The 12,950-nt window shown below is 37.5% G+C and overlaps 1 protein-coding gene across 2 annotated transcripts in view; it reads left to right on the plus strand.

Moving 5' to 3' along the window:
• Positions 1 to 3,851, plus strand: part of vipr1b (vasoactive intestinal peptide receptor 1b) — a 49,994-nt gene extending 46,143 nt beyond the window's left edge. For both annotated transcript variants that reach the window (XM_056363672.1, XM_056363673.1), the window contains exon 13: positions 157 to 3,851. In XM_056363672.1, coding sequence (XP_056219647.1) covers positions 157 to 348 — 192 coding nt within the window. In that variant the 3' untranslated portion in view covers positions 349 to 3,851. The remainder of the gene's footprint in view (positions 1 to 156) is intronic.
• The last annotated feature ends 9,099 nt before the right edge of the window (positions 3,852 to 12,950 follow it).

Here is a 12,950-nt window from a genome sequence, read left to right on the forward strand (position 1 = left end):
TCATAATTACTCATTTTACAGATACGCCCCCCTTCTTTAAAACTATGCCTGGTTTATTGGTTCCTCATTTATATAACAGGTACAAGATTACATGGTGAATCACTGGCTTTATTATAAGCTGCTACTCAGACTTCTTACTGTTCTAATCCATCGTAGGTCCAAGGAGAGATCAAGAGGAAATGGCGGAGGTGGCACCTGCAGAGATACATGACCTCCGACACCAAATACCAACACCCGTCTATCGGCAGCAGCAACAACTTCAGCACCCAGATCACCATGCTGACACGATGCAGCCCGAAAACTCGCCGGGGTTCCTCCTCCTGTCATGACGACTTGTCTAGCATTTGACTCACGCAAACGGTGATACAGACGTACATGCTGTTCAAAATACTCTCGTGCCAAACATCAGGCAGGACACAACGTATGTAAGCTCTGGAAGAAAAAAAAACACACACACTTTCTCATTAACACATGCACTAGTGGAGGATGTGATGCTTGAGTGTAACAGGGATAAAGGACAGTGATGACAGCACAGAAAAAAAAGATATTAGACGACAGTGTGACAGTAATCACTTTCTAAGCAGCTTTTAATCTCCACGCTTATTTAAAAAAAAAAAGAGGTTTAAGTTTAAGTGACAAAAATACAAATGCATTGCTTTACAAGCACAGCTTCTGCACATTTGAATGCAGATCATTGAATCTTTGTCCTTCATTTCATGACTCAGTGTCCCTGTACAGGTGAATTTATGAGTCATATTGTGGTTCATTTGGTCAATTGATATTAAGTTCCCTGTGTGCTCAGACACTGGGCAAAGCAAAATGTCACATATTAATGGGGTTAGGTGAGGGATCCAAATGTGAACTCCACCAGCAGACACACAATCTGATGTAATTATGTGCTGATTAAAAATCACTTAGTGGATTCCCGCAGCTTCAAATGATCAAGGCTGGTGCAAAGACACAACCATTGGAAGAGAGGGAGCTGATGGTTTTTAACACAAAGTCCTGTTATTTATATTCTTAGTGTGTGCACTGTCATCACACTGGAAGAAAAGTACCAGGAATGCATTATGGGGTTTGTGTTTGAGCACAATATGTTTTAAAGCATTTGTTTAGGCAACCAAAAAGAACAAATCAGTGTGCCACATTTTGTTTTCCTCACTGTGTAGGAAGACAGGAAAAGAAAAACTGGCTGATAACCAGCAGGACACTTTATTTCCATACATGCCAAATGGTTGCGGCTTCAGACCAGGTGACCAGTGTGACGCTGATTCACAACGATGGGTTTGGAGTACAAATGCCCTTCTCTGCACTATCACTCTCATGAGAGACTGATTGCCCTTTGCCTTCCATTTCATCAGTACAGCCTTCCCTCTTGTTGTGTGTGACTCTGAGCCTGTGGTAAGGTTCATGTGTTTTATTATTTGAGGCACTCTGGCAGTTTTGTGCTGATCGCTGACAAGTGCCTGTTTCAGTATTTTGAAGTGACACTTTCAATCCAATCTTCACTGGCTGTGGGGCTGAAAAGCAGCTGTGGAGAGGAAATGCCTTTAAGCAATTCAGTCCTCGAATGTTTACATTTACTTGTCCGGAGTCATTTACCATTGTACAGTAAGTATACAGTGTAAAGTATAATAAATTACTATGGACTGTTGTGCCATACTGATTGCATTGTGGCTACAATATCAGTAATATGTCACTGTAATTGTTTTTGTTCATGTTAGTGCAACGTCAGATTTAATGCCGCTTCAGGTACATAAAATTCTCTTGTACAAGCTTGTTTATGTAGCAGCCTGTGTTTTATTGTCACGCATAAAAGCTTAATAGAAGACCCTGCATTGCATTTTAAAACAGTCCTTGGATTCATAATACAGAGTATTACATGCAGTTTGACGAGAACCTTTCTTGTTGATGCTTTGGTAGACTGACATTAGCTTTAACTCCAGCATCCTTTGATTGTGCAAAAATATTTCCTGACTTCTGCGTTGACGTGCCAGGTTCAAATTTCTCAGTTGAAGGAGGTTGAACTTGACAGTATGTATGTAAAAGCAAAACAAGGTTACAAGGATGACTGGCCCCGTCACAACGGTGCTGTCACCGGTCTTTTCATCTAACAAGGTTACACTAGTCACTTCAATGTTTGTGCAACAGGGAACATCCAGTTCAGTCCAGTTTTACCTGCAAAAAAACCATCATCTCAACCCACTGCTGATTTAAGGGGTCATACCTAAAGGTGTGTTCCAACACAAAGGAAAGCAAAGTTTCACCTTGCATCATTCATGCTAATTTTGCCATTTTCTGGATAGACTGTATTTACTTTCTCTAAACAGCCAATGTATTTTACCAACTGTACAGATGTTAGCTGTATGCTAGCTAGCAATGGACGCACCAACCATATCTGTGGGAGCGTGTTTCTGTGTTGGTGTTCAGCTCAGCCTCTGACTGAACTCATAACTCACCAGAATCCCCAGTTCTTTGTTATTTCCCTCCAGGCTCTCTCTGTTCTCCTCTTGTCTCTGTACGGGTATGGAACAGTTTCAAAATAAGTCCCGGGATATGATTTTTCACCAAGTTGAAACATTTTTCAACTTTCGTGGACATGAATTCGCTTCCAATAGCGTTGTAACATTGACTTTGTATTCAATTCAAAATTCTCCTCACGTTCTGTCTGAATCAAGTGAAATTGAAGAGGAGTAGAGAGGATGAAGAGGAAACAAAGAGCAAAGTCATATTTGATGTTTGGTTGGTAACAAAAGCTTAAAAGAATTTTGGAATAATGTTTATTTGCTTTCTTTCCAAGAGTTAGCTGAAATGGCTGATACCTCTCTCATGTCTGCAGGGTAAATATTTAGCTGAAACGAGCAGCCGGTTAGCTTAGCTTAGCACAAAGGCTGAAAGCAGGTGGAAATGGCTAGCCTAGTTTTGTCTGAAATGCGCACACAACGCACACAAATTAATATGTCATATTTCTTTCCTGTGAAGTCTTGTTGTCAGGAAGCTAATTGTTCCTGGCCAAGAAACTGTGAAACGCATAACCACAACTCGTTTTTACACTCAGGCTTTCGTACAGATTTAATGATAAGATACGATGTGTTAATTACTGAGCTTTTGTTACCTTTAGACAGAGTTAGGCGAGCTGTTTCTACCTATGAAAAGTCCCTGTGCGAGGCTAAGCTAACCGACTGCTAGCTTTAGCTTCAGATTTACAACAAGGGTATTCCTCTTGTATTGTAATTCCTTAAATTGTTCTGTGCCCTTCTTCTGTTGTCAGTAAAAATGTATGTAACTGTGTGAATTTGCCAATGTACGTCTCATGATGGTGAAATAGATTTGTACGTATGAAAAAAAACAGGTTTCGTATACAGTATTTTAAAAATTCAGCCACTGTTGCTAGATATTACCTTTTAAGTCTTTTTGTAACCTGGCATGGTTGTTGTGTATCAGTGAGATGATATTAAAAAGGGACATTAAATCAACAATCATTCTAATGTGCACTTACAGTAACTATTCAGTATTGAAATATGTGTAATATAGATTTGTTTATTTAAAAACTGGATATTGTGTGGTGTGTATTTAAGAACTGAGGGTTGATTTGTTTGGTTTGTTGTAATTGAATTATATTGTAACACTGGTGCAGTGCATACCATTGTGAAGCTACAAATGTACTGTAAGTATTTATTAGCTTAAAGTCACAAAAAACCACTTTTGTGTACACATAAAACCACTTTTTAGTTTTGTTTTTGTATATTATCATCATTAATTTTGTTGTACAGTGTATGTAAAGAGTGTTACCGTGGCGGAAAATGTAACTTGCATAACAATTTGACATTGTTTCACGCAAACTGAATGAAATAAATCATTTACAAATATACAAAAAAGGCAGAAGTTTAGTTTTCTATCCTCATACTCCAAGTCCACGTCATACTTTGCTTCAATTGTGTGTTCAGTGTCTTTTAAGGTAAAATGATCTCATCATTACTATAAAACTCTGGACCATGAACAGTTTTAATTTCTTCAATGAATGCAACATATAACGTGCTGGTGCCTAATTGAAGCTTAAGTGCTCTCTTCTACAGGGACTCAAAGCTGATTCATTTTTTATTCAAGTACCAGAGATGCTCACTTAAAGCTCAAGACTCAGGTTGTTTATGCCAATTTCTGTTACTGAAAAAATTATGTTCAACGAGCTTCATTCAGGTCTTTTTCATTTAAATATTTATATTTCACAGTCGATGCCTCCTCAACAAGCATTCTGTTCATGTAAAGCTTAGAAACAGATGATGATTTGATTAAAAATGCGTAGTTCGAGTATGAAAGCAGACGGTTTGAGGTTCCAGCTGATATTAATGTGTAATATTATTAGAAAGTGCAGCACATTAGGTTCTTTAGGAAACAAAATGTTTGTAACAGACAGCTCAAAAGCTTATAAAACTCTCACTTCGACTCACAGAAATAATTATCCTGATAACTGACTGTACTTTTTCACTTGATTGTGTGCTGCTACAGGTCACAATGTCCCTAAAAAAAAAAGACAACAGCAATAGACAATTTCTGAAGAAGTAAAAGAAAAAAACACTTTCAGAGCTTCAGATTTTCAACTCTGCAAAGCCAGTATAACCATTTTAACATCATTTATAAGTGCTGCAGAAATCAACGATGCACAGTAACTAAATACATTTATTCACATACTTTAAGGTAGGTTACGTGTACTTGAAGTATTACTTTGTACTCTTTTATCCCACTACATTCATCAAATAATGATTATTATAGTTGCAACTACTAAACAATAAAGCTGTCTGACTTTACTGCACCACCAGGACCATCTACAACAAAATTACACACTGCTTTTGCTTTATTGCAATAATATTTTAAAGGCACAAACTGTTACCACTACTAAACATGTGCTTGTCTGTCACTCCCAAATTCATTGACATTTCTTGTTTCAGTTTAATATAGATTATTTATCCATATTAGCTCCACCGCAGCTACAATATAAGAAAATGCTTTAACAATAGTCGCTCTAACTCTCTAAATGGGGTCATTTTCTTCAATCGGTACATTTACTTTTGATATTTTCAGTACACTTTGTCACTTTTATGTACTCAAGTAAAATGTTGAATGCAGATCTTTTACTTGTAATACAGCATTTTATGCATTTAATAAAGTTAAAGATCTCGGTAGTTCATCATCCACTGAGCAAATGAATCATTTGTCCATTGGTCAGAAATCAAATCTGCTTGCTCCAGTTCCTCCCAGTGTCAGTTAAACTTCAGTTACAATATTTGACAGGTATGACTAACCTGCTGGGTTTGCTTTGGTGTATTGAAAGTGCAGCTATTTGAGATAATCCGTATGTTGTTCCTCATGTGTATTGGTCCACTTGCTGCCTTTGAGTACGGAGGACCTCTGGCTGTGCTCAGCACCATGAAGAGGACAGGATTCAGCCAAGGCAAGAAGCCATGTGCTGTAAAAAGATTAACAAACGCACCCTGCCATGCCTGGTTTCTCAAATCAGCCGCTCCTGGGTCTAATGTTTCATTAGCTCTTTCCATGAAGTGGAAATGAGCATGCATATAATACGATTAACTATTTATGGGAATTGTAATGATTGTAAATAAAGGGATTTCCAGAGTTGGGTTAGATTTTCTCAATAAAAATGCCTGCATATATATTAAAAACATCAACCCCGAGGACCATGTGTTGAAATGTGCTGATCAAAAATATACAAATATGCTTTGTTGTATATTTTGTAATCAGACGTTTGGCACTTTTGGTCCAAGTGCCTGATACCAGCTGTCAGAATTCATTAAACAGACGCAGACAAGAGAGAAGATAGAAGTTATTTTCAGATTCTCAGTGACTCTTAAAATGTAAGACAGGTGTCTTGCCTTTGAGCATCTTTCAATATTCATGACATCAGTTAAATATTCATGTGACAAATAAGGGAAAGTTTGGTAAGGCGAGTGATTGAGCAAACAAGTGAGCTCCGTCCAAACCACTAAGAGGCTGCTTTGATCACCTCCGCTGTCCTCACACCAACTCCGAGAAACTGACTCCTGATTTGAAGAGAGGTTGTCTGCCAAATGTGATCTGATCTGCGGCCGCGAGTCATGCTGATCAGAGGTTTGCCCACTTTTCAAAGGCAGAGCTGCAGGAGAAAGTCATGGTATATCACTGATTTCATGACCTCTGTGGTTGTGATTGGCTGCAGTACTTGGTTGTAATTCACAACACTTACCTCTTAGATGAATGAATGATGACAAATGCTTGACTTTCTCTTCCAGACAAAGACTTACGGGGGGGGGGGCATCTTACTTGGCTCTGATCTTTTCATTTGCATATAACAGAGAATGTAAAAACAAACTGTGTTACCTTGAATTTTTTGAACATTTCACTCATTAGCATGCCGGCTGGTATTACCCAAAGATGATTGTGCAGCATAAAACACAATGGGGTTTTACTGGAAATGTACCGTAGTTTGAGAATAAACTGAATAAAACAAATAAATAAGATAAAAACATTAGAAAGTCCTGAAGTCGAATCCTTTAATATTTAGTGGTTTCTATCATTCATGTATCAAAACCTCATAACTGAAAGCATTTGAATTTGAATGTGCGGCATGTAGATATTTCCGGTCAATGCTGAATTAATTCATAACAAAACAAAAACACACAATCAATTATTTTCTTTCTTTTTTTTTTTTTTTTCCTTTGGTCCTGGTGCATTGTTGTGCTGCTCTTTCATCTTGATTTGTAAGGTACACACAGTCATGACTAATGCGCACCACATTTATTTTAAAGCCATTCTTCTAACATATTTACTTACCCTCAGTATGTAAAGTGATCTGTCACTGCCGACACACACTATAGAAGAAAGTGATAGAGCTACACTGTTTGATTCATGTTTAACCAGGGTGTAAACAAGCTTGGGAAATGGTTCCACAGATTCACACAATGACAGGATGCTTGATCTCACTTCTGACATAAATACATAATTCAGTTAGGGAAAATGTGACTCGTGTAGTATTTGAAGTATGCTGCCTCATCTGGGCGAAGCGATTGCATTGTTTTTAGGTCTGGGCCGGTTTGGCTGGGAGAGTTCTGGCATGAGTTTCTAAAAGTGACGTGTTACACAGAAGGAACTCGCTCAGTGTTTTTGAGCCTTAACGTGGAGAGTGAAGCCGGTCCTTCCCAAATCTGTTGTTGCAGCTAAAGGTCTAAAACCCCTTTCACGACTTCTAATACTAATTTAATGGCAAAACACTTTTATACAAATAAGTTAATTTCACATTATACAGTGTAAATTATTGCCACATATATAATATAATTAACAATTCACTGATTTATACAAACAAAAGTCATCTATACTTTTGGGTGCACATCATAGCATAGCTGCAGCTAAGCTCTCATACATGTAACAAATACAATGCAGAACATATATATACCAATGTGGCAGAAGCTTTATACACTATATATGCCGCATGTTATGTTTCATAAATAATATAATTGATACAAACTGATTCCATTGAATTTCTGTTTAAAAACTGGATTGAATCCTAAAATAATTTTGTTGAACAGATTTATGAAAATAGCCTTGACTTTGCTTTCTTCTGATTTCCTCTCTAATATTCGTGTGCAGCAGCTTTTTGGAGAGCTCTCAAAGCCGGACTGATAGCAGAGTCAATTTCAGCCTATCTCTGTGTTGTCTGAATTTCATAAGGAGAGGGGACATGGATGAGAGGAAAACAAATAAATCAATTGACTTATGGAAATGTTTTCTTTATCAGAGCAGGCAAATGAAACGGCACATCTCAACAGAGTCTGCTCTTTACATGGATGAGAAGATGTTTTTCGAAGTTTAGGATAGTTTATATCTTCTAGATAGAGAACAAAGAACGAATGAATAGAAGACATACGTATATTCCACGGACAGATAAAGGAAAAATCAGTGTATTAGACATTGCAAACAGCTTTTGGTCATATCTAGTCACATGTTATTCATCAGCAGATTGACTTTAACCACTAATGTCACAGAACTGCAGTTCAAATGTCTGATGAAAATCATGTTATATGATGAAAAGCTCATGAACAGCTGGTAAATGGATCTTGTGTTGAGATTGTTTTTTTAATACCATTTGATAACCCAAACAGTAATCTAATGGAGGACAGTTAATTACATATATAGGGATTAATATTTTGTTTGTCAACTACTATTCAGGAATGAACTTTGAACCCCAACATTTCAATTATCATGGATGAGAAGTGTCAAAAGTTCTTTGTAACTCAGGAAAAATGACTCCCGATGAGGGTCGTGTAATATGATTGAAGGCTCTACAACAACTACTAAATGGACCTTGTTTTGAGATTGTTTCTCTGTTTCCACGGCCGCGGGTGAAATTCAAAGCTCAGGTTTATCAGAAGTAACCCCTTGGTCAGAAATGGTTTCTCGTCTGATCCGTTATTCTCACAGCTCCGACTGGCAGCAAATCCATGTGGCGGGAAAGAAAACTTTTATTTTTTGATTTGTCTTTGGTTTGTGATTTCATGCATTGGCTCAGTTAAGTCTCTGTGTGGGGAACATCAAAGGCCCTGGGTTTATGAATTGTTGAGCATCCTAATAAGCATAAGGGACATGCCGTATAGCCTTAAGGTCTGGAGTACCAGACTGCAAATCAATGCATCATAGCTAGAACCTGGTGTGAATGAAAGCTTAGCCATTATTTCTCCCGCAGTTATGAAATCACACCATAGAGCATGCATAAATAGGAAAATGCAAAGGTTTCTGGATTAAAATAATAAGTAGTTCCTCATTCCAGATCTAATTAAATGACTTTAAAGCTACATTAATCTGTACTTTTATATTAACAATCAAACGAGTATTTGTATGTAAGAGGGGTCGCATATACTGACAAATCCACAAAGAATGATCACCTGACACAGTTCTTCTTAGCTTTATGAAGCATTTGAGCATCTTTAACAAATTTTGGCTTTAGTTCCTGGAACTGTATTGTTTGGTTTAATCTTACAGCTCTCAGCAGCAGACCTTTAGTGATATAAGTGAAAACCCACCAACCCTGTTTCTTAGAAATTTAGTTTAGAGACAACTAAATATGTAATTACAAACAATATGTAATTGCAACCCAATTATGTTTTCTATTAACATGTGGATATGTTGTTGGTCGGCATGGTGGTGCAGTGGTTAGCACTGTCACCTCATACCTAGAAGGCCTCCAGCCCCCCTGAAACCCTTTTAGGATAAGCAGTAGAGCTAATGGATGGATGGATAGATGGATATGTCACAAATGTGTTGATATCGAACACATCAGTGCAGTACAATATCCACTTGTAGTGGAGCATTATTCAAGTTTTTTATGGTTGGCAAAAGCGGCCAAAAACTCCAAATACATCCTGATGTTGCTCTGGATCTGTAGGCTGATGTTTAAATTGTGTTGTTATGCCCCTAAGTGGCCAAAAACATCTGTTAATGCAGGTTACAGTGGACAAGTAGTGTGGGCAACAAAACAGAAGGAGAGTAAATATTGGCCTTAAATTCATCTGGTGGAACCAACAGAAATCTGACTGCTAATTCTCTGTTACTGCTGGATATGTATAAATATGAAACCGGCTGCCAACAAGTTCGCCATATCACCGTAAAAGGTACTGTGTGCTTGTGTCCACATGTCCACAAGTGGCCAAAATATCATACTGATTGTAAAATGATAACACGTCATCTGTCTCCTGACCACCCAGTTAAGTTTTTTTTGTGCCCAAGTGCATTTAAAGCAGAGAGAGAAAAACTGTCGAGGTAATTATTCTTAACTTCTGATATTGGAAACCTCCACAGAGAGACTGCTTCACAGAGGGCACCCAGAAAGAGAGATGAATGATGCGTTTGAAATTAATGGAAAACGCAAAAGTGTAGGCCGCCAGCATGTGGCACGGGCACTGAACCTGAGACAACGATTAAATAGATGAGTGGATGCCAGAGTGACTCACCTTGATTAAATCTACCACGGCTCAGAGTAATTTCAGTACTAGAGTGTACTCCGGGAGACTCTGCCATCATACTGAAATATCAGAGGAGGTCTGTAAGGTTGTTTTGTTGGGTTCTTGCAGACGCCACAGTCAGGGTAACCACAGAGCAGTAGCTCCAACCTCTTTGTCAGACATGCCCCACAGCCTGTAGATGGATTCATGCTCCAAATGCTCTTTTGATTTCTATTAATTATATGACAGTTGATATGACAATAATGTTTTCAATTAAACTGTTAATGTTTAGGTCAGTTTGGTCAAGCAGTGGCAGAAGCTGGATTCCTGGATTACTTTAGTTATCTAACCATGAATTATGTTAAGCTATTTGCACCATTCATCCATTACTTTTTACTATTTTATCTATTTTAGCGAGCTAACTATTAACTAACAATTATTTGTAGCTAAATTATTTAGCCATTTATCCATTATGTCCAGCTAATTTTAGCCTCGTATCTATTTTGGCTAACCATTTCAAACATTTATTCATTACTTTACGCTATGTTAGCCATTTATCTAGTTAGCTAAACATTTATCCATTATTTTCAGCTAATTTTAGCTACTTATCCATTACTTTTAGCTACCTAAACCATATAACTATTAGACATTTAATGCTAACCACAACCTTTAGCAAATTATTTAAACTGTTTACTGTTAGCTACAGATGTATATTTCCACATCTATTACTTTTAGCTAACTGTTTAGACATATCTCTGCTTGCTTGCTAACTAGTTTGCACACACTTTAAATTGAAACATGTAGTGTTCAGATGTTACAGGTAACAGATATATACACATTTTTTTTAATGAGGTACTTCACTACCATTGTCAAATATAATACAGCAGCCTCTACTGTTGACCTACATCTTTATTTTCTGACTCTGCAATACTTAAACAAACACAGGTCAGCTGTTGTCATATGTTTGACTGACGGGGATGCAGATTTAATACCTGTCAGCAATATGTCAGTCAATGACAACAAATAGCACAGAGACAGGAAATGTGTGTGTAATAACCATCACATTTGATATTTATTAAGAAACATTAGATTATATCACTTCTATAATACAATGGACATGGAAATGGTCGCAAATGCTGGATTAAGTCATCTGTCAAAGTCATTTGCTGCGTAATTTATCATTACCTGGAGCTGATAAGGCAACCATTTAAAAAACAAGAACAACAGTGCTGCTGTTCTGTGAACATGTAGGAGCAGAGGAGGCACTTGTCTGTGAGCGAAAGAAATGTGAGTTATAAACATTTCAGCAGGACCACCCATGCTGTTAAGCCTATTTGCTAAGGGAGAGAGGGCAGCTTCTCAACAGCAGGCGCTTCTGCCAATTAGGATAAAAGAGGTTAATCCCTGCAAGTGAGGACCACATCCGAAACTGATCATTTAATTTGATGCATTGTAGCAGGACTGATGGTATTGCGGATTTATGATGCCACTGTGAGTTCCTGGGGACAAGTTTCATTTATTTCTAGGTTGCGACCTCAAATTTCCCCCTTTAATATACACGAAGATGCTGATAAACACTCTGCCATGCTTTATAGCTTTTGACCTCACTACGTCAATGTCTGTAAACTAGTGTCAAAGTCGCAATAAGACAGTGTGTCAGATATTTATGGGAGGGTTTTATATGTGTTGCACAGAAGCTTATTTGTGACATTAGTGGAAATTGCAGTAAGTGATATAGGTTTAGGTCAAAGGTCGTGAATCCCAGCATATAGGAGGATTAAGACATTTATCAGTACAGACCCTTGCAGTGAAGCCTAAATGAAGACTGGAGCCAATGTTGTGGCTGAGTCACCTATAAAAGTCCTGGATAAAAGAAAAGAGCAGACACACAGATTTAAGATTTAATTTAATCCCTAAGAATCTGAAAAACAAACAAGATAAACCCAACATGGAGCACTGGCAAATAAAATACTGTCACCCTAACTGACCACCTCAGACACCATCAGCACATCAAAAGTGAAAAGCTTCTTACTTAATTGTAACTTATTCCAAAGCCCAAGTCCATCTTTTGATGTGCAAGTCATTTACCTAAAGGGGAGCTGCATGAAACACACGTTTGCTTTTAATATCCACTTTTCAAATACAAGCCTTGTCAACAAAAAAAAAAAAAAAAATCTTTTCAGCGCTATAGCAGATTGCACTGAATGTCTCAAGGCTTCTCTGTCTGACACAAGTGTTTGTTCTGTTAGTAGGCATTATGAGAAGTTCGTCTTAAAATATGATCAGTATTTCTGAAAAAATAAAAACTCTTACACTTAGATAAGAACACAGATATCTGTCTGGACTTAAAATTGACACGCAAACCTTATAGTTGATGTTGGATGAGGTAAACAAATTTGCCTTGAAGTTATTCATGTAGCTGTTTAAACCTGAATGTGATCCATGTAAATCAGGGTCAGCAGTTCCGGAGGACTAATTGGTCTATTTTCTCAATTGTTCAAATGTGTCATCTAATAATATAATTCATTATTCTGTGCATTTTATTCCCTCCTGTTTTTTTCTCTGAGGCTACACAACACTTAGGTTTCATCCATAATATTTGTTTGATCTAATGTATATTTGCTGGTGATGAATCATAGGCCTCCTGTGATGAATATTATCAGCTGTTATCATATTAAACTAGACAGGCGACAATATCTACTGAGCGCAACACAAACGAAAAGGAACATCAAGATTACTAAGTGGTGAAAGAGCGCCATCTGGTGTAATAAGGAAAAAATAGCAATGAATTTACATGTGGTGCTCGGGTTTGTCAAAAACAGCATCAAAACACTCTCTCAGCTGGATGTAGCTTATAGACATTTTTTTTTTTTAATAAAATGAGCCAAATAATCAAGGTAATAAAATATTTCTTATTGCGTCATATTGTTGATTTTGTGCACACACACAGATAAAACATTAACA

Source organism: Seriola aureovittata, chromosome 20 (genome assembly GCF_021018895.1).
Source record: "Seriola aureovittata isolate HTS-2021-v1 ecotype China chromosome 20, ASM2101889v1, whole genome shotgun sequence".
In the NCBI taxonomy this organism is placed as follows: domain Eukaryota; kingdom Metazoa; phylum Chordata; class Actinopteri; order Carangiformes; family Carangidae; genus Seriola; species Seriola aureovittata.